At 43.0% G+C, this 22,729-nt stretch overlaps 1 protein-coding gene across 6 annotated transcripts in view; it reads right to left on the bottom strand.

Moving 5' to 3' along the window:
- Nucleotides 1–1,424: 1,424 nt before the first annotated feature.
- Nucleotides 1,425–22,729, bottom strand: part of ZNF185 (zinc finger protein 185 with LIM domain) — a 72,789-nt gene continuing 51,484 nt past the window's right edge. For 3 of the 6 annotated variants that reach the window (XM_028715075.2, XM_077922602.1, XM_077922601.1), the window contains exons 18-28: nucleotides 21,984–22,082; nucleotides 18,487–18,585; nucleotides 16,961–17,044; nucleotides 13,674–13,928; nucleotides 11,918–12,016; nucleotides 11,438–11,524; nucleotides 9,755–9,823; nucleotides 7,936–8,016; nucleotides 7,326–7,428; nucleotides 6,583–6,681; nucleotides 1,425–4,429 (exon numbers count right to left, since the gene is read on the bottom strand). In XM_028715075.2, the coding sequence (XP_028570908.2) occupies nucleotides 6,583–6,681; nucleotides 7,326–7,428; nucleotides 7,936–8,016; nucleotides 9,755–9,823; nucleotides 11,438–11,524; nucleotides 11,918–12,016; nucleotides 13,674–13,928; nucleotides 16,961–17,044; nucleotides 18,487–18,585; nucleotides 21,984–22,082 (1,075 nt within the window). In that variant the 3' untranslated portion in view covers nucleotides 1,425–4,429. The remainder of the gene's footprint in view (nucleotides 4,430–6,582; nucleotides 6,682–7,325; nucleotides 7,429–7,935; nucleotides 8,017–9,754; nucleotides 9,824–11,437; nucleotides 11,525–11,917; nucleotides 12,017–13,673; nucleotides 13,929–16,960; nucleotides 17,045–18,486; nucleotides 18,586–21,983; nucleotides 22,083–22,729) is intronic. The other 3 variants (XM_077922603.1, XM_077922605.1, XM_077922604.1) reach the window with 2 other exon arrangements.

Genomic DNA, 22,729 nt, shown 5'->3' with positions numbered 1-22,729 from the left:
ACCAGGATTTTCATACCAGGAAGCTGACCATCCTTGCAATCTATTCATAAGTAGACTAAAAGTATCGTAGTTAATAGGTTAAGCTGTCCAGTTTTAAATCCACAGTGCTCTGATTTATTGCGTACTGTATTCTATTTTGCCCTTTTGCTTGCTTTCCCCCTACTTTTTAAGAGACCAGCACATCCTTCTGAGATCTGGGAAGAGACTTGAGGTGTGTGGGCTGCTGCCTTTACTCAATTTATAAGAGAACCATCTGGGAAAAACAGGATGTGCTGGTCTCAATCCCTGGGTTTTCGGATGTTTGGAAGAATGCAAGCTGCTTTGATCTCCAAGTGGGATAAAACAGCTGGAAACTACCCCTGCCTGCCCCCAAGCAGTTTGTGTGTAGGTTGAATCAAAGTGTACAGGGTGAACTCCTCAGCAATTTGTTAAATTAATTGATTTGGTGCATCCCCAGTTTCCCCCCTTTGGTTCTGGGGCTGTAGGTGACCAAAAGAAAAAGTGGGTGGCAACATCTACCAGAGTATGATTCAACTGACAGTACTGCAGGGCTGTTGTGTTGCAGCTGGGCAAGTAAGCCCCAGCCAGTTTAGCCAGTGGTCAGGCATGTTGCAGGTTGTAGTCTAAAACATCTGGAGGGCACCATCTTGGCTCCTCCTAGTCTAGATTTACTGGCAGTAGAAACTGTAGGAGGGTAGAGAGCTGTTGCACTCGTGTCCTGCTTGTGGGCTTTTCAAAGGTATCTGGTGTTGACTGCTGTGAGAACAGGTTGCTAGACTAGATGGGTCTTTGGTCTGATCCAGCAGGTTTTGTGTTATTATGCTCTGCAGGGTTCCAGGCATGAGTCTCTCCCAGCCCTGCTTAGAGATGCCAGGGACTAAACCTGGGACTTCTTGCATGCAAGCCAGGCGCTCTACCACTGAACTATGCCCTGTTTCCCATCTTGTGGCCTAAGTGAATCATGTGTTGTGCAAAGGACTCCCTCCATTCCTAAATCTAGGACTAATCAATTTAATGGCAAAGGGAGACAGATAGAGACAATGGTGTGAGACATAAATCTACCCTCTTTCTCCATTTTGTGCAGTTTTGCAAATTTCCCTTAGCTGCCACATCTTTACAATAACACATTTCCAGAGTTCTCAGGAGCCACAAGAATGAGAAATGTGCTTTTCCTCTGGAAACCAATAGTCTCCTCTGTCCCACAGTGTGAACTTTTTAGATCAGTGCACTTTAATCTTGGGTCTCAGTCCAGATGTTGTAACTCCTATCAGTCTCAGCCAGCTTAGCCAAAAGTAATGGGTGGTGGGAGTTATAGACCAACAAAATCTGGGGACCGAAGGTTGATGATGAATGCTGTGTAGGAGCTTTTTGGCTCTGGAACACCAGGAAATATATCACACAGACAATTAAGAACTCAAGTCAGCTTTCTGCACATAATATTTATTAGAAGAACTGTTATGTAGAGATTAAACTTTTGGTTCAAAGAAAATAGGTTGGCAAGGACAACGAAGCAAAACATCTATATGACCTATATCTCCCTTCCCAAAGCAGCTTGCAGCGGTACGTGTCATTGAGGAAATAAAGCAATCAGTTAAACAGCTTCTGAAATCTTGCTTGTTGCTTGATAAAAATGTGTGCTCTAAAGCCTGCAGAAAAAGAAGTCAGCCTAGAAGTTAAATATTGACCATGGACTTCTAACAAAAGATCTTGCCCAAGTCACAAGGTTTTATTGCATGCTTGTGTACTAAGAATTGGTAATTTTCAGGAGCAGCAGGTATTTTAACTGGAGGCATATCTTTAAAACATATGAGGGGCATGTAAAGGAAAAATCTAATGTCTTGAAACTTGAACATGAAAGGTTTGATGAATACAGCAATTCACCATGCAAAGGTTTGCTGAAAACTCTGCAAGAGTTTTGCCTTAAATTTCTGCAAGAGTTAAGTAGCTATAGCCTGAGGCTCAAAATCAAGAGAAAAAAAGTAGTTTAGGAGAAAAGGTCGTAAACATTTACCTGTGCTCCACGCTTTCCGGACACAGGTCTGGGTTTTCCAGCTCTGTGTCAAAGCAGTTATGTTTTTGTTTTGTCCCAATGCTTTCCCCAGGAAAATGTGTGTTTTACTACTGAATTAGAGCAAACAGCAATCTGGAAAATCTGATTGCCAGGTTTTCCTGGGGAAAGTGCTGGGAGGAAATAAATTACCTGGACCTGGAAAGACCAGACCTGTGCCTAGAAATGAGGCACAAAAGGGAGTGTGGATGAGCCCCAGCATATTTGCTTCATAATGTTGTAATGAGCCAGCCAAAACACCCTGGTGCTTGACAGTACTTTTGGGCAGAGGTAGAGGGTCTCACTCAGCAGGGAAAATGACCAACCACTCTCTGAAGTGAAGGAACAGACATTTTCATCTAAAAAGCCCCCCATGAGAAGACTATTAAGTCTAGAGTCTAAAACGGTCACCACTATTTTTAGGTGCTGTAATAAGTTTAATATCTTGAGTTAAGATGGGTGGTCTTATTAATTAGCAGCCACAACAAACATTAATATTCTACTGGAGGCCTCTCAACCAGGCAGGCACACACCCCTCACACTATTCTCCAACTCCTACCCCAATGTCTCTTGTAAAAAAAATATTAAAAAATCCACATTACTATATGGATTTTTTTAGTAGCTGCCATGAATGACACCCATTCTGGTCAGTTTATCCCCCAATATCAACAATCTTCTCACTTCCTCCTTCAATTCTACGTACTTTCAGAGAGAGAGAGAGACAACCACCCGCACTACTTCATGATGATGGAGGCAGCGAGTGGGGACCTTAAGAGTCTTTGTGGGCCCAGGTGAATCAAAGGCACTTTCACATCCAAAAACAACACTTCAGTGACCCTGGTCTAAAATTACCTAACTATACCACTGCATCTCCCAATACTTCACAAGTCAAATAAGGACACTCATGTGGACACAACCCTATTCTCACACCAAAAATGACACAAGGGAACGCCTTTCATGCAGTCACTATTATGCACTATTGTGTAGGCCTGCCAGAAAATGCTTAAGAATATTCAAACCCACAACAGAACTGAGGGCATTTACAGATTAGCTACAATGCAACTCAAACACATTCAGCAACATTTCCAGACAAGCAATTTTGGTGGAATGGAAGAAAAGCTACTGGATATATGAAGCTGTCCTATAATGAATGGGGACATGGGTCCTCTTAGTTCAGTAAATATCTGTGTTGCATGACAGTATTTGTCCAGGATCTTGGGATATGTTATCAATCACCTGCTGTTCATGATCCTTTAAAAACAAAACACCTGGAAATGACAGAGTTCAACGTTATGCATATAAGGCATGTTTGAACTGAGCTACACCCATTCCGTATGTGCCAAGGGTGGCCAGTTCCACATAGCTCCAAAAGAGGAAACGCATCGTATGTGCACAAAAAGAACAAGTCACAGATTTGCATACAATTTGCACATGCTCATTTGTATGTCTAGCTAGAAATTTATAAAGAATTAATATAATAGAAATATTATAGCCTATTGGGGTAGACGGTGTGACCTGTGCCTGCTCAGTTCTGCTGTCAAGGTGCTGTTGATGGGCTACTTCAAGGTTTCTGCAGATCTGCCTTCTTATAGTACTTTTCCTTTAAGCTTGGATCAGACAGTCCTTCAAACAGAAAGTTGCATTCTTGGACATATGGCCACCCTCCCAGGTGTGCACGTCTCCATGTTGATTTTGTTTAAAAGCACCCCAAAATCAAAACAGAGGATGTTTTCAGACTGTCACTATTTTCAGGTGGAATTCAATCACATATCAGCAAATTCAGGCAGCACAATTAAATATGATTCAGCTCTCTCGTGCAACAAACTTGCTTCCTATCCTCCACCCCCCCCAAAAAAATAACCTGCCCCCCCCCGTACTGATTGGAAAATGCATTGGAACATGCAGAATGACAATTGCCTGGTGTAACATTGTATAAGTTAGCCACCAGAGACAGGATTTTTAAAGAGATTAATACCAGAAAATAAGAGCTGTCTCTGGAAGATAGGGACAGTGTCTCCCCCTCTGCATCTCATTCAGTTTAGCACTTGGACGAGTTTATCAGAATGAAATGTGTCCCAACAAATCTTCTCAAAGACAAATGATCTGGAGGTGCTCAGCAGTTTATAATTTCCCAACACTCTTTTCTCTGACTGGTGACACTGGCTTTTTGTTCCTAATTTGGACCTGCCTGCCTGCCTGTTACTGGGTAGTAAAGTTAAATGAGTGAGTGTGAATTGCTTTCCCTAGGAAAAGGTGGCTAAAGAAGAGTAACATAAGAGCAGAGGAAGAACAGATGTTCACTGGTCAGAAGGCAGTCAAATCATCCTGGCCCACGTGGGCTACGGTCTTCTCTTGGGTTAGGCTCTTCCAGCCGATGGAAATCTAAGAGAAAATTGGAGAATGAATGGACGATAATGAACTGGTTAGGCAATATACACAGCAAAGCAGTGGCACTCTGCAAAAGAAGAAGAAGAAGAAGAAGAAGAAGAAGAAGAAGAAGAAGAAGAAGAAGAAGAAGAAGAAGAAGAAGAAGAAGAAGCAGGAGCAGCAGCAGGAGCAGCAGCAGCAGCAGCAGGAGCAGCAGCAGCAGCAGCAAGTGGTGCAAAACAGCACAGTGACAATATACCACCGCATACAGGCAACTACTGCAAAATTGAGCTGCTGCTGCTGCTGCCAGTCAATAGCCAAAGATGGGGAGACTGACAACCATATTGGCTGCTACAACAGAGCAGCCATAGGAATGAGGGAAGCTGCCTTATCCTGAGTTAGACAGTTAGTCCATCTAACTCAGGCCTCATCCACACTTCCTCTTCTCCCACTGCTTTCCCCCAGGGAAAACAGCTTTTTAGCGTTTAGCTGGATCAAATTTGTGTTTCCTCCGCATTGACGTTTACTCTGATTCAGCACTACAGAGTGAGTTTTCCCTGGGGAAGGAGTAGGGCAATGCTTTTTCAGGCATGTAAGAAGTGGAAGCATGGCTGAGCTCTCAGTATTGTCCCCCTTGGCTAGCAATGGCTCTCCAAGGTTTCAGGCAGGGAGACATTCCCAGCCCTACCTAGAGATGCTGGGGATTGAACCTGGACCTTCTAACTGCAAAGTGAGCTACCAGTGAGCTATGGCCCTACCTCCTGGAGGGCGGAGATATTAGCAGGGCAGACAAAGACTGGCGAGACCAGGGTTCAAATCCTTCCACTCAGCCATGGAGCTTACTGGGTGACTATGGCCCAGTTACATACACTCAGCCTAATTCACCTCACCTGAGGATAAAATGGGCAAGAGAGAAAAGGATCACGTATACTATCCTGATTTCCCTGGAGGAAAGGGACTAGTAATAAGTAGTTTATGTGATCCAGATCCAGCTACATTATGAATCGCAGCCACACTGTGCCTGCATCATCAGTGCCAAGCATATTATTAGTACATAATTACAGCAGTTACAATGACGACGACAAAACATATCATTAGCATTCCTGGAATGCCTTAACAGTGTTGAAAGTATCTCACATTCCTTACCTGTAACATCCGACAATGCAGGACATTATTATCCCTATGTTGCTGATGTCAGGGACAGGGAATGTATCCAATGTTAATCATACTAAGAGTAGGTCCATTGAAATGAATGGCTATGTCTGACTTAGGTCCATTAACTTCACAAAGCCATTCCCAAGTAAAACAACCCACTGAATTTAAAGTTAAGCTGAGGCGAAAAGAGAAAAGAAAAGAAAATTCCCATTCCCGCACCCACCTCACAAAAAAGAATAAAATTCTGCCATTTTTACTCCATTTTTTAAAACGTGTGTGTGTTTTGGCTGCCATTTAATTCCCACAATGCTTCAAAATGCAGCTAAGGCCAGGGGCACTGTGAAGGGCGCAAAATGGTGACCTGACTGCCAGTACAGTTGATCCTGCTGCTGCTAAGCCATGGGTGTGTGTTTGCAGGAGGGAGAAGCTGTGCTATTGCTACCACTTACAGTGAGGTCTGCTCTGTAAGAAACTGTTGGAGAATTTACTGTATCCTGGGGGGGGGGGGGTGATTGGTTTTTGTTTTGTTTTGTTTTTGGGGTTTTTTGCAAGGTGGGATGTATCCTCCCTGCAAATTTCAAAAAAAAACTTTGAATAAAAAGGAGAAGGGAAAGAAACCGCTGTACAATTTTTCCTTCCCCTAATGAAATTCAGTGAAATGTCCCCTAAATTACTCTGCCTGTAGCTAGGGTGGAAAATTCCAATATAGACCACGTGTGTACAGCACTAGTTAAAAGTTAAAGATAGGTAGATATAATCAGCACTATTTCTGTTTCGGTATTTAGCCTCTGCCTCAGTGTTTTTTCAACCATGGGTCTCATTCCAGATGCTCCAACTCCTATTGGCCCCAGCCAGATTAGCCAATGGAAAGGGATGGTGGGAGTTATAGTCCAACATTATCAAGGGAACCAAGGTTGAAGATCAATGCTGTATACTATAATACTGTATTTCCCTCCTCCTGTCCTCTACCTCTCCATCCCATTTTAATGCTTCAGAGGAAAGGACCCACTCACTTAGAAGAGCCTCTCGTAGCACTTATCACAGTGGACAATGTCCCGGTGAATGAAGATTTTATCCAGGAGATCTCCCATTGGCTTGTGACAAATCCCACACTGTGGAGAGAGAAAGAAGAAATAGCTGCAATTGAAATATGCCAAAAAAAAAAAAGGGTCTATACAGAAGAATCCCACACTGGTAGGGTGGCAGCATACAAAAGAAGATATTTATTCACACATCTTGGTTGGACAGGCAGCAAGCTTATTAATATTTTCAAATATTGCACATCAGTTATACAGCCACACAAAGAACAGGTCTTGTGAAGATTCTGAAACACACCGAATGCTAAATTTCCTTGAATTACCATCTGCAGGAGGGATGGTGGAGACAGCTGGAAGATCTGCTTCCCCATCTTACACAGGAAGGTCCTCCCTTCTCTCTCCTCCACCCCGGTTGCTGAGCTTTCAACTTTCAGCTGCTCTTTCTCCTTCCTTGTCCTTCTCTTCTGTCTGGGGCTGCCAAACTGTACCAGATACTGACAGAGTCCAGGGACTCATAGCAGATAATAAATTGTGTAACCAATACCCTACTTTTGTGCCTGGTCTTGGTGTGATGAAATAAGACATCTTGATACTTGTATACTATTGTTTTCAAAGGTTTCCAATTAATAAGTGTGAGGTGGTTCCCAAATGATATAACCTCCCCATTTCCCCCCTTGCCATATAGATACGCATGACTTGTGGCAAAAAGAGGGACCTACCCGGAAGCAGTACTCATGGCAGCAGATTCTGAGGTTCTCAATAGTTATCTTAGCACAGTTGCGGATCTCACGGCCACAATAAGTGCAGATGTCTTCAGTTGGCCTGAAGTAAAGGAGGAGGAGGACTTAGGAATGCATATAAGGGGAATGGGTTAACCACCACCAACTTGCCCATCAAGTGTCACTGCTCTTGACTGAAGCCTTCCTCTTGACTGATTTAAATGAACAAAAACAAACATCAGGAGATATGATGCTCAGTTGTCCACAATGCTGTATTTTTTCTTGCCTTCCCTACACAAGGCCATGGAACTTATAGCCTCTACATCTAAACAACATCTTGCGTTTCCCCAGATTTCCTGCTTTTCCAATTTTGTGCAAAAGTTTTTTAAAAATCTAAATCTAGTGAAAGAAAGAAGGGGGAAAATGCATGAGAAAAAAAGAGGAAAATAACTTTGTGTGAGCAACCCAATAGGCTCCTTATATAAAAACCTTTTTAAAAAATTGCCCCTTAGTTCCAAAGTACGTAATGTTGTCCCTTTGTAGGAATTATCTCTTGGACATTGTAATTATTTGTTATAATGAAGCTTTCCAGGTTGACAAACGGTCCTACCTTTTCGGGGGGCTGCTATTCAGAAAGCTGGCACTGCTATAGCTTGTCCTCTCCAGTTCAGACAAATCAGCCAGGCTGCGACTGGGGGATGAAGGTAAGAATAGATCATTACATGTACAACATTACATGTACAACTTAAGGGTTAATTATTTTAGTGTTAAAGTCATCTAACCAAGAAGGGGACAGGTGGAGGTGTTACTTAGCAAGTAGGCAGAATGGCATGATATTTGCTGAGGTAGCACATGCCCTGATTGGCTGTGTAGTTCTGAGGGAGCTTTTCCTCTGTAGGCTTGGTTGAATGTCTGCCTGCTATGTACAAACCTCTCTGTTCTTTTTTCCTTAAAGTATAGCCTGTTTTCGTTCAGTTTTCCTCATTAAAGTGTGATCAAGATTTTCTCTCTCTCTGTACCCTATCTGTGTTACTCAAGTGACTTTGCAATCAAATATTGCATACAAGGAGGATCATTTAAATACACAAATATTTATAGATTGCAAGGAGCAACACTGAGAGATTATGGCAGGCTGAGAGAGGTTGCTTTTATGCTGGAGTGCCCAATGTCCTGGAGGCTTTTCCATTTTGAATTAAAATGGATATCCCACACAACCTTTATTACAATGCTATTCTATAATGTTTACTCACAAATATAGCCACCTTCAGTGAAAGGTCCCTCTAATATTAATAAAAAGGTTTCCTGTTGGAAAATTCTCTGTTGACCACAGAAGAAAGATTACTAACTGCCTCATGCAATAGCCTTTCTTAATTCTTCAGTGTCCTACTATTTTACTAAATAGAAAAGAAAAGGGAACAAGAGTGGAAGTCATTATTTAAAGCTGTCCCCCTGTAGGACAGGACACTGAGCCTATTAAGAGAAGCTTTTCAAGGGTAATTCATTTCTAGTCTCCCAGCCAGGATCAATAGGATAAAGACTGGCAAACCGGGAACCTTTAATTAAAGGCAAAGGAGCCCCCTAAAGCCTCAGTAGCAACTTTTCCTGTTGACACTGGCTGGGTTAGTGCAATAAGGCTTGCATCTTATTGCACCCAAACATAAAATGTCATAAATCAGAACTGAAAAAGCACTGGTGAACAATACAGAAAGCACTGGTCTGCAATGGCCCAACACTGATATTGTCTAGATGCTCTGCTGAAAGTGAGTGAACAAAGGATGGTAATTCCAAGGCAGGCTCTAATTTGGAAACATCCAGGGGAAGTCAGAGATATTTCTGATTTCCCACATAGATGCTAGCTCTCCAAAGCAACTCTTTGCTTCATCCCATCCTATATCCATGCCTTTTTTCATCTACTACATGATCAAATTTGGGGGAGCTATCTGAGGCATCTTCTGCATGTGTGGGACCATTTTTTTGGTCATCAGAGCCAAAGTAGCCAAAGACAAACTAACAAAACGTTTTACACACAGATTTAAAGGTAAAGGTAAAGGTACCCCTGCCCGTACGGGCCAGTCTTGACAGACTCTGGGGTTGTGCGCCCATCTCACTCTATAGGCCGGGGGCCAGCGCTGTCCAGAGACACTTCCGGGTCACGTGGCCAGCGTGACAAGCTGCATCTGGTGAGCCAGAGCCGCACACGGAAACGCGTTTACCTTCCCGCTGGTAAGCGGTCCCTATTTATCTACTTGCACCCGGGTGTGCTTTCGAACTGCTAGGTTGGCAGGCGCTAGGACCAAGCAGTGGGAGCGCACCCCACCGTGGGGATTCGAACCGCCGACCTTTCGATCAGCAAGCAAAAATGACATAGGTTTACATGCTGCAGAGGCAATCATAGATGCACCCATCCACTCCATATTTCGTTCCCTTACCTATTGTAACGTGGTGAGGATGACAACTCCGTGCTGTTGACTGATTGCTTTACGAAGAGAAGGCCTTTGCTAAAAATGGCAAGAAACAGATTTTGAACAGGTTGTTTTATACATCTGTCTATCTATCATCTGTCTATCTACGCATGCCTGGCATGCTCTGGTCCATGGGGTCACGAAGAGTCGGACACAACTAAACGACTAAACAACAATATCTATCATCTATCTATATCATCTATCATCTATCTATCATCTATCTAATCTATCATCTATATCATCTATCTATCATCTGTCTATCTATCATCTATCTATCTATATTATATTATTTCTATCCATTTTTAATTGTTTTTAATGATAATTTTTTCTATGTTTTAGCAGGGGGGCAGGTTCCATCTGTAAACCACCTCAAGGCGGAAGTGGAGTATAAATATTTGTAGAAGTAGAATAACAAAGTTTACTTCAGATAAGACAGTATAAGAGTCTGTGATGTATAGTGTTTCGAGCAGGCATGTCCAAAGTCCATTTTGGCGACCTAATCTAGCCTGCCGGTTGCGTTAATCCGGCCCCTGTGGTAGTATTTCTTGGGGTAAAAAGCTCAACAACTTCCAACTTCAATCCCAAAATAAAGGTCAACAACTTCACTTCATCAAATCTGGCCCTCTTTGAAAAAAGTTTGGACGCCACTGGTTTAGAGAGTGCCAAACAAGGAGCAGGAACAGCCACATTCAGATCCCTAGCTAAGCCATGAAGGTCACTAGAGAGGTGTTCCAATGAATCCCCTCATGGTTTGAAAGCATGTGTGAAGGGCACATGAGGTTGCAATGAATAACCCTTGCCTGCCCTTGCTGATGATGCAGGCAGCAGCCTTGCTGTATGTTTGGTGGCAGTGCAAAGGGGCCATATATGGCTACCGATGAATACTACTACTACTACTACTACTACTACTACTACTACTACTACTACTATTACTGTTTGTTAAACCTATAGCCTGCCTCTCCTCCAAGGAACTCAAGGTGGCATACATGTTTATCCCCATTTTATCCTCACAACAACCCTGTGAGCTAGGTTAGGTTGAGAGGATGTGGCTGGCTGAAGTCCACCCAGTGAGTTTCAAGGGTGAGTAGGGATTTGAACCCCGATCTCCCGGATCTCAGTCCAGTGCTCTAACCTCTGCACCACATAGACTCATGCATGCTGGACTCCTCCACAGTGCCATATTATGGCTGGTGGAGGGCTGTTTGAAGGGTGAAGATAGCCAGTGCAACCTCCTCATGAGCCCTTCTCAGGTGACTCTGGGCTAGCCATGACCTCTCTCAGGCTGGATCTAGACACATCAAAAAAGTGATTAAATTAAACACGTTGTAGACTTCATACAGGGAAATCCCATTGGTGAAAAACGGGACTCCACAGTGTTTTATCTTTACCAAAGTAGCTGAGTCCTCAGTCTAATCTACCTGACAGGGTTGTAGTGCCAAATCAGTGTAGGAGAAAGGGGAACTTGTATAATATCCTGATCTCCTTAGAACATAGAGATGAAGGCGAGATTCTGGAAGTGCCGAAATGAAGGCCACATTCTGGGAACCACTAAGCAGTTCTGTCACTGTATTAATGTCACAGGCAGTGTACAATGACTTGTGGGAGTGAGTAGCCATGAAAACTAGCTTCCTCTTGACCTCCACTTTTTACCTTGATGTGGTGGGGTCTGAGTCATAACCAGAGGCCGAAGGATTCTTAAGCCGAGAGGAAGCTGCCGCAGCCCTCTCATCTGAATTCCTGTCAAGGGAAAGGAAATTAGATAAGCAGCACATCTAATTAGATGTCAGCTCAGGGGCATGTGTTAGAGAAGGGTAGACATTCAGAGTGGCATCCTTGCTGTATCCCCTCATTGCCTGAGCAGCCATTAATGAATGTTTGGTACAAGGGCTAAGTGTAGAGATTCCAAGAAACATCAGCATCGGTCACCTCCACAACATAAATTTAAAGCACATGGGTTCCACAATTCCACAAAGAATCCTGGGAACTGTAGATACAGGGAACCTCATGGAGATACAGTTCCCAGCACTATGAACAAACTAGGGCCAAATATCTGTGCCAGCAACCATAAATTTAAAGCTTTGGCAGGTTGTTATGGGTGAATAACAACCTGTTTAACCACCTCATCTTTACCTTCTGATATCTGTGTCACAGATGTCCTTATAGAAAGGCACCCTGTGGCTCCTTGGGGAGCCAATTATTGGGCCATCTCTGAAGGGGTAGTAGGACATACTGGGAAGAAACAGATATATCAGTGTTAGCGAAACAGCAAGAAATGTAAGAACAAATGAGATGACGCCTTTTATGGGTTGTCTCTAAATAAAAGAGAGCTATCAAAGTACATGTGCATTATTAAAAACACCCATTCCTACATTTTAAAGAAATTAAGGCCCTTGTTTTGATCCATACATATACATTTTTATTCATTATGCAGATGCCCCTGTTCCTTTTGGATTAACCTTTAGTTGTTCCAGTAAAATATGCTTTGCCTTTTGCTTTGTGCTTCTAAAGCACATTAAGCTCAGTTCATGAACATGTTTCTCTGATAATAGTCACCACCAACAAAATACAGTGGTGCCTCGCAAGACGAAATTAATTCGTTCCGCGAGTTTTTTTGTCTTGCGATTTTTTCGTCTTGCGAAGCACGGTTTCGGAAAAGTTTTGGAAAAGCTTCAAAAATCACCAAAGTCTTCAAAAACCTCAAAAAAGGCTACCACACCACGTGCTATGAGTTGCTCCTCGAAGTCAAGTCGCAACTGTATTAACGGTTTTAAGAAAAAGGAAACAAACTTGCAAGACGTTTTCGTCTTGCGAAGCAAGCCCATAGGGAAATACGTCTTGCGAAGCAACTCAAAAAACCAAAAACCCTTTTGTCTTGCGAGTTTTTCGTCTGGCGAGGCATTCGTCTTGCGAGGTACCACTGTATGGCACTGCATAATGCTCCTGGAAGCCAGCCATGTCCTTTTCCAGGACACTGCTTCCCACTCCCACAATTTCCCGTTCTTACCCCCTAACAAACCAGCCAGTATTCCATGATCACTGAACATGCTAAGTCCCCATTTGCCCATTTTGGATTACCTCACCCCTACATTAGAAGATTTATTGTACTTCTATAAACCTTGATGTTCCCTCAAGCCTAGAACTAACTCTGATGGCTATTATCTGCTTCCACTGTCAAAAGGCAGTGTGTTTCTGAATTCCCGTTTCTGGAAACCGCAGGAGAGGAAAGGGCTACTGCCCTCAGGCCTTGCTTGTGGGCTTCCCACGGACATCTGATGCACCAGTGTAAGACCAGAGTGGACTAGATGGGCCATTGGCTTCACCCAGCTGAGCTATTCTTACGTTCTCCGTCTTGTACACAGACTGTACCATTTTGGATGGACAAAGATGGATACTTGAAGAATGAGTTTGCTATTAGTGCATAGAATTCTGGCATGAGAAGTAACTACGTCAGCCACATATTTCAAAATGTTCTGCAGGACAAGCATGCTGCAGGGATAAGAAGAAGTTCAGCTAAACCACTGTTTTGCTCGCAGAGGGTTGAACAGGATTGCACACAAGCATGGGATCAGCAAGGTTAGGATAATGGTGATGCCTATTGCAATAATGCTATCCATGGCAACTGAGCTGATTTTTCCTCCCTACTATTCTGAAGCCATCACCACTGGTGTTCTTGCATATCCTGCCTCTATCATGTTATCTGGTTGTGATGATTCATAAGTTACTGCTTCCACTGACTTCTGAAGACTCTTTTTACTATACAGACCAGAATCCAACTGATCTGAGCCAGGTTATAAGATTCTCAGGTCCAATTCCCACACAGCTTTCACTCTACTGTTCTCTACGGATTTCTTACTTAGGTCTTTTGGACTATTCAAAGCCTCTTTACCTTCCACTGTTGAATGCTTGGTTGTTCAGGTATGATGTTATCTCATGACTGATCTCCAACTTTCTGGCATTGGATGGCTGGTTGCTCAGATATGATGACATCCCATGCCTAGTCTCTGATCTGATGGTATTGTTGGGTTGGCAATCCAGATATGACGATCTCCTGTGACCTCTCTCCAACACACTGGGGTTGTCCATATAGGTTGGCATCCTATGACTTGTCTCTGACATGCCCAAAGTAACCCCCCTGGAGAGACTGAAAGAAATCCTAATTGTCATCATAGCAAGATCTCTCAGAGGATGACTCTGTTGCCTATCTGCCATGATTAACTATTGGAGTTGTTAATCCATAAAACATGGAGAATCTCAGCACCATGTTTGATTTACAAGAAAGAATGTTGTCTCCTCTGTCCAAAGCTGAGGGGACAGCAAGATGGTTTGCAAGTCCTGGCATATAATGGTGGATAAATTTATCCAGATGGAAAGCAGCTGGAGGAAAAGGAAGCCCACAACATCTGGTGGTGCTAACAATGTGAAATAGTTTGCAAAATTGCAAACTATTTTATTGCTGAGGAGGAGGAGGAAGAGTCAAGGACAAAGAAGGCAGCAATCCAAAGCAGAAATCAATAGATCTCACATCCAAGTGATAAAGAAGGAAGTTTTAACCAGTCTGAAAAATAAGGGAAAGTGCCAGAAAGATAAACTGCACCACCATTTTTTTTTTAAGCCACCAGATCAGCTAAATCCTATAGAAAAAATAAAACAAATTAGTCCCAATGAATCCCCCTTGCTTTTAATGGAACTGTTGGGACTAACTTTAGCTGGATTTGGAGCTAAAGAATGATGAAAGCTTAATGAGAATTAAAACAAATAGCCAAAATATCAAATCTAATGAAGTTTGTTCAGTAGACATGTTTTGGTTTTTTTCTAAACCAGATTGCCATTCTGGAATATTTGGCTATTTGAAATAAATTCAGATCAGCAGGATGCAAAGGTATACCCATGGATGCTGAAAGAACTAGATGAGGAACTTTCAGAGTTTCCAGCATCTATTTGGAGAACTCAGTGGAAGATGGATGAAAAGACTGTAGAAAGGTAAATAATGCACCATGAACATGATATTTCACATTCTAAATAAAGGCCTTGGCACAGTCCTACACAACATATGAAGAAGTTAATATCCTCCTCTCACTCTGACTGAAAATCTGACCTGTGTTTTGGTTTCTAACAGATTAACAAAACACACAATAGGTCACAATATGCTTATTGCCGGTCTGAGATTAAGTGATGTTCCGATTTCTCATTAACCTCTTCTGTCAGCATGTTTGTCAAATTAGCTAGTGCCACAAAACTGAGGACTGTAAACAATAAGAAGAATAGGATTAGGTTTAAAAACGATTGGCAGCAAAGAAGTAATATAAAATGAGAAGACCCAACTATGTAAATATGCCAGAAGAAAATAACGCAACAAGAGAAACTTCATCTCAGGAAGCACTAGAGTGCAGATAGCACAGTTTCACGGGACAGGCAAGTTGAAAAATACGTATACTACACCCAGTTTTGATTGCCGCTTTAAGAAAGGTGTAAAATTCATAACACAAACAAATTTAAATGGATTCACAAGACAGGAACAAATGAGATCAACTGCCAGAATGTTTGGGAAGGGACTCAAGAACTCAAGATGCTGAATCTAGAAAGATGAAGATTAATGATTTGCAGCTTTCATATAACAAGGGGAAAAAGTGAAGCAACTGCTTTCTCTCTTGCCAAACATGGAAAAGACAAGAGGCAACTGAACCGAAGTCATAGCAGATGAATATTTATTTCACTGTCCTAACCATCATGACATAGGTTGGTATCATGACCTTGCTCGTACACTAAGATCTTCATTGAAGGCCCTACTTGTGTGCCTACTGGAATGGCTGATTAGGCTGATGTGTGCAACAGAGAGTCATGGAACTCCCTTCTGAATGACTTATGCATGCCCCGCTTTGGCACAGGCTTTCAAGAAGGCCCTGAAAACATCTCTCTTCACTGCTAGAGCGGTGGAACCTTCTGCATGCAAAGCAGATACTCTACTACCTCTTCCTGTTGCTTATACTCAGCATGTGGCATTTCCCTGATTGTGGTGAAATAACCCATCAAATTTAACATGCCGTCAGCATAAACCACAATTTTGCATGCTGACGTAACTCGTGAGAGGGTGTGCACTGAGCACGCAATTCCTGCTTGCTGTCTTCTGTGGACGCACAGCTAGGGAAGTGTTGTGGGCTAAATTATAAAAAGTATTCATCCTCTTAAGTGGAGAGATAAAATCTATCAGAAGCTTGCAGCAGCAGTAGCAGCAGCAGCAGCAGCAACAATCCATTATGTACATTTACTAACTAACTGAGACTCTCACATTACCTGCCATTGCTTGGCCCCTGCCCTACTCCTGTCCATTTCACAGCAGACTCAGACAAAGAAATCAAGTAGGTGCATGTGGAACAATAAAACAATGGAGAAAGAGTTTTGTTTGCTTTGTTTTCTCATGGCAGGATGCTCTTAAAGAACAGGATAAGAGGCAGGGAGGTGGAAATGGCAACCCTACAGTGCACTGGTGGGGGGAGGGAATGATATTTTAACAACAGGGATGGGGAACCTGTGACTCTCTGAGTGTTGCTGGATTCCAACTTCCATCAGCCCCAGTCAGCATGGCCAATGACCAGGGGTGATGGGAACTGTAATCTAACAATTAGAGGGTCATAGGTTCCCTGCTGTAAGTCCTGCTGTAGTAGAAATCTAAATAATACTCAATGGTTTTAAAAGAGGTTAAGATTATTTGTACCTGCTGGCCACAATGGTGATGTTCTCCCTCCGCTGCTCCTCTGAATACCAGTTGCTGGGAAGCTCAGGTGGGCAGAGTGCTATTGCACTCATATCCCACTTGCGGAATTCCCACAGGCATCTGGTTGGCCACTGTAAGAACTAGACTAGATGGGCCTTTGGCCTGATCTAATAGGGTTCACCTTGCATGCTTATTCCCTATGTTGCAGATGTGGATGCCAAGGTTAAAAGAGAAAGAGAGAGTAGCTTGCTGAAGGCCACCTAAGTCAGTTTATGGTAGAGACAAGATTTCAACCTGGGACTCTCTATGTTTCTGATGGGAACTGGAGTCCATTGACATCTGGAGAGCTACAGGCTCTCTGGTAATGCAGCATCTTCCCAGGCCAGAGCTCAAGCATGAAACTATGAGATCAGTGAGGAATGGCAACTCTGCAGACACTGCAGCCTTCCATGTTTCCTTACCCTGATGTGTCTGAATCTGTCCCATGCTCTCCTTGTTGGCTTTCTGGAGTGGCAACGCCACTCTCTGTAGAGAAAGAACTGGACCTGCCAGGGAAATAGAGGAGATATAATCATATGTATGTGTGCACAAACCATGCTTTCCAACTTTCCATTGCTGTGAGCGTTTGGGCAGAGATGGCCAGAAAACCAATCCCTGCTCAAATCTTTGTGAGCAAGTTGGAAACAAGTGGGACTTTGCATATAGCATACAGTGGTACCTTAGTTCTCAAACGCCTTGGTACTCAAACAACTTGGAACCCAACACTGCAAACCAAGAACTTAGTGTTCTGGTCTGCGAACTTTTTTAAGAAGCCAAACATGATCCATTTTGAGTGCCACACCTCTGGTTTTAAGTGCCACGCTTCCGATTTGAGTGCCACACTCCCATTTTGAGTGCCACGCTCCTGTTTTGAGTGTTACACTGAGGTCTGTCTGTTTTTGCTATTTATTTTGCGTTTTTGTTTTCATTGCTCTTTTTGTTTTGTTTTTGTGACTGTGTGGAACCCAGTTCAGCTACTGATGGATTGATTGTGTGACTGCAGTACATTGTTTACTGCTTTCATTTTATGGATCAATGGTCTCGTTAGATACCAAAATTCATGTTAAATTGCTCTTCTAGGGGTTGTTTTTAGAAGTCTGGAATGGATTAATCAGTTTTGCATTACTTTCTATGGGGAAGCGCACCTTGGTTTTGGAACGCTTTGGTTTTGGAATGGACTTCTGGAACGGATTAAGTTTGAGAACCAAGGTGCCATAGAGAAAACATAGAGAGAAGACTGTTCACTTCAAAACTGCAAGCACTGCCATAGCTTTCTCCCTTCTAAAACAGGATAAATATGTCTATTTCCATTTCTCTCCTTTTCTGTTTTTTCCAAATATTAAATTCAGTTTGGCACATTTCTGCAAACATTTGTGCATTTATTTATTTCTACAGTCTGCATGAAAATTCATAATTGTCGCATAATTTTGGTATGCGATTTTGCCTAGTATATGCATTTTTGCAAGCAATTTTCCCCAAACAGAATGCATCTTTGTACATTGTTTTCACAAGCATATGCATCCCCCCATGCACTTTTCATTCATATACACTTTTGTGTACAGGTTCTTTGGTGCGATAACTGCATCACACAATTCAGAGAAGTGCAAAGTTTTGAAGGATAGTTTGGCTTTGGTTTGTGTATTGATTTGGGAAGTGTGAATTTTGCAAGTTCACATTTAATTACAAAGGGGGGAAGGATCTCCATTATACCTCCTTCCTTTCCCTGCCCGAAAGACCCATTTATTTCCCCTGCAACAGAGGAAATATGCAGGCAGTGGTGGAGACTCCAGTAGACCCACGGAAGTTTGCTCCCGATAAGAAAATTATGCTACTTGCTTGAGTTCCATCAGGGAGAGGACCCTCCAAGAGCATTCTGTGAGCAAGGCATGTCCTTTTCACAGAGTGATACTCCATCGCAGCAAGAACAGCTCTTGAACCATGCACTCACCTTGCACTTTCCAGCTCTGACTCATCCCTTTTGGCAGCTCTTGGGAGTTCACCTTGGATGCCGGTACTAAGGCTGCTTTCACTGGACCATGAACCAGATCTGACCGACAAAAGACAGTAACATTTGGAAATCTTGTCCATTAAAAAAAGAATACAGATGCAATATACCTCTCATACCAGTTGTTGGGAATCACAGGTGGGGTGAGTTCTGGTCTTGTTTGCAAGCTTCCCATAGGATTGCCACACTAGTTTATCTCTGCTGGTTGTGTGACAGTTTGTATATTTTCCTGCCTGCTTTGTTTTAATGTGTATTTGATTTTAATGTAAATCTGGCAATGAAGACTGGAAAAGGAATATCTGAAATAAATAGGAGAACAATCCAGCCCCCTGAACTGACATGAGCCATGCCATCACTTGATCTGGGTTTGGTTTGCTTTTCAATCCTAGGTTCTCATGCAGCAAAGGGGCTTCCTTCCTCTCTCCCTCCACCACACCTTCTGCTCTGCCTAGTGCGTGGCAGGGCTGTGGCTGTACCACTCCATCAAGCCCTGCTATTGTTTGCCAGGGATTAGGGCTGTAGCCTAAGTATAAATAAATAATGGAAACTGAGCATGCTCAGTAAGCATCGAATAGTGATTGACAGTTTTGGAGAAAAGCTGGAAAACAAAGTGGGAGAGGGAATGGAATGTTGTGGTTTGAACTTTGGAGACAAACACTCCACACCGCAACATAGTGCTGCAGGGACCCACTTATATATAGATTACAGAAGCAAGAGTTACTTTTAAGGAACAAAGGCACCGGTGAAAAATGCCATTGGTATCCTAGAGACAGTGGAGCTGCAAAATATCTTCAACAAAGGAAAGGTTCGACAGGGTCCTCCTCCTCTCACTGCTTCTGTGAAAAGTTTTAAAGAAAGCAGCTCATCTGACTTTTGCCCCGACCATATCAAGTAGCGAAGGTGGAACCTTCTGTTGTCTGCCTCCTTACTTTCCCAGATGTGCTTCCACCTTTTTGTATTCTGTGTCACTTGGACTCTCATATGCCATCTCTTGCACAGCCTTCTTCTCAAAGTCAGAGAAAGATCTGCAAGAAGAAAGGAGACGGTTGCGGACCCACTTGCAGTGACACCTCCCCAGGGAGCAAGGCCTAGCCTTAGAAGGTGAACAAACTGGACAAGACAATGTTCTTGGATTTAAAATTGGCCACGGCTTTATTGATTCCAGGTGTAGGTAGGATTTGACTCAGATACTGGATGTATATTATCTCAGCCTCCAGGTAAAGGGCTGACATATGACAGGGTCGAGCCTGGGGTTAATGAGTTCTCCACAAGATGCAGGTCTACATGGATGGCCATCCCAGGCCACTAAAGGAAGCTCTAGGGCCCATCTGCCCCATGCCTTGGCTTTTGGACAGAAACTTCCACCTAGCTTCCTTTAACGGGCTACTTTGTGATCGCACAGTTTTGAGGTAGGGGTGATGCACCACTTCACCCCTGGCCTGATGTTAGACTAAAAGGATTCCACCTAATGCCTTATCGAGCCAAGTTGCAACTATTGCTATGGGGAAGGTGAAACCTGCAAACCGGGCCAATCTGTTTGCAGGCAATTTCCTTCCTAGCTCCGGAAACGGCAACCATTACTGAACCACAGGAAAGCTAGTAAGCACAGTGCCCTGGGAAGGAAGGGAGGAAGGAAGTTTGGCATACAAAACCCACAGCATCACTAAATGGGGTGGAGAAAGGGAGGGTTGTTCTTCACCTGACTGCAGTCCCAAGTGTGGGCACAGCCAGCATTTCTGTAGGCTAGGGGGAAACGGGAGAGAAGCTTGCTCCACTCTGGTCCTCTTACAAGCTCCGCCCGCTCAGCCTGGGCAGATGGGCCAGAATTCAAATAACCAGATGGCAGGAACACCCACCACTCCTAGCAGCCAACCTTGGGATTCCCCAACTGCTGGCCACCTCGCCCAGCATTGCTCCCTGGGACTCAAGGCCCTTCGCAAGAGGCCGCAACCACCGCCCATCCTGGGACTGGGTAAGCTGCCAGTTCCAGTCCATCCTAAAACTATTGCCATCCATGAAATTGCCAGAAGGTGCTCCTTGCTCTCATTAGACAAAGGCCACATGCACACCATACATTTAAACTACATGGCTCTCGCAAAGAATCCAGGGAACTGTAGTTTGTTAAGGGTGCTGGGAATTGTAGCACAATGAAGAGTAAAGTATGGTCCCTAGGACTCTTTAGGGGGAGCATCATGTGCTTTAAATGCAGAACGTATGAGCTGCCATATGTCTGGATTTTCCTGGGCATTTGGCTGATTTCCACCCGGACACTGCTGCTGACTGCAGTATTCTGGATATGTCCGAGAAAATCCGGACATATGTCAACCCTAAATTAACCTACGTGAACACAATGAATTACTGCAGGACCAGTGACACTAATTCTTAGCATGGCTTACAAACCTTTAGGACAACATATCTCTGATTAATTTTCTGGAAGTCTGAGTAGCTGTCTGTAGGGACCCTTCAGTGCAGGGATGGGGAACCAGTAGCCCTCCAAATGCTGGTGGACTACAATTCCCATCATCCTTGAGCATTGCTTCAGCTGAGGTTAGGCTTCTTGAATTTATAAATAACCCCTTCCCCTAAAAAAACATCCCAAAAGCAATTTGCAACAATAATAAAACGCAGTGATAAAAATACATAAGCATATTCAAGACACAGCCAGAGCAAAAACATCCAATCGTTGGTGCTGTCCAAATGCACAGGGTGGGAGGGAAGAATTGCTGGGCACTGAAACAAGGACAAGCTGTTGCCAAGCAGGCCTCCCTGTAGATAACAATCCATAGACAGGAAGCTGCTGTTTGATTGATATACTAACATATCTTGCTAAATTTCATTCACACCACCGGGCATGGTAAGACACAATAGCAGACCACATTGCGTGCTTCTGTTCCTCCATTATTTTACCCTTGAAAATGGCAGTAAATAGCTGTATGCCAGAATACCATCCCCCAATTTTGTCAGATGGTGACACAATCCATGACAATCATGGGGAAATTATAGATCAAAACCCCCGTAATTTTCCAGGTTAGCAGGTAGCAAATAGATTTCTTTTCCTGTAGGAAATGAACACAGATATGAGCACTAAATTTCCCCACGGATTCTGCTAGATTTCCACAAGTGGCTTTTATGTCATGTGAAAGATCACACAAAATGCAGAAATTATCAGGAAGATGGGAAATGCAGCCCTGGTTTGGGAAGTGCAGATTTGGTTGGCTTGCTTTTTAAAGCATACTGAATTGAATTCCCAACCCCATTCCTAATTATGATAGCCAATTCCTCCAAGATTATGTGGTGTCCCTCACATAAAGGGGGGGAATATGGAATATTTCCCTAAAATTGGACTCTTTACCTAAGATAGCCGAAACCTGATTCTGACCTTCTGGGAAGAAGGCTGATGACAATATAGCTAAAATGCCAATTTTGCTTTTCCTATGTACCTTTTTGAGCCAGCATCCCCATCGCTGTCAAAGTGGGTGGGAACACTGTATGTTGCTCCAGAAGGAGTATCGGTGCTGTCCCTATTGAAAGAGCCAGCCCTATCAGAGACAGAAATACAGTTCAGTGTTAGATGAATATTCAGTGCCTGGATTTGCTGGTTTTCCTCTACCATCCCCTTTTTCATTTGCATTGTGACTATTAACTGTAAGCCCATGTGCAGGGAGCATGTTGCTGTTCTAAAGTCTTTTCAGAAGCACTTTGGGTGCTGCTTACATGGAATTTTTGGCCCTACTGAAGTTGTATTGGGAAGTTTGTATTGGGAAGTTTGTATTGGGAACTGACCGGGAGACTCTGAGACCAGAGAGAAGAGATGGTGGAAGAAGACTGGAAGAAGTTTGAGGAATATTTGAAAAAATATGTTAATATTTAAACCTTAGAATAGCTTTGGAAGTGGATATAGGCTGTAGGGTTAGAAGTAGAAGATAGGGTATTTTAAAATAGTATTATTTGTAAGTGATAAAATGTGAAGTTATTTTAAGTATGATTTTTTTTAAAAAAAAAGATGGTTAGAAATTATGATATATGTAAACTGCTAAAGATGAAGTAAAATGAAAATCAGATAGGGGGACTTGGGGAAACCAAGTTAACAATGTTTAGAAAAATAAGGATATGACAAGAATTTGTTTGTATTGTTTGTCTTTTCTGTCTGTGTTTTTATTTGTGTTATAAAATGAATAATTGGGGG

This window comes from Podarcis muralis, chromosome Z, assembly GCF_964188315.1.
Source record: "Podarcis muralis chromosome Z, rPodMur119.hap1.1, whole genome shotgun sequence".
NCBI lineage: Eukaryota > Metazoa > Chordata > Lepidosauria > Squamata > Lacertidae > Podarcis > Podarcis muralis.
The sequence above is the reverse complement of the archived record's forward strand: the minus strand, read 5'-3'. Positions and strand labels throughout refer to the sequence as shown.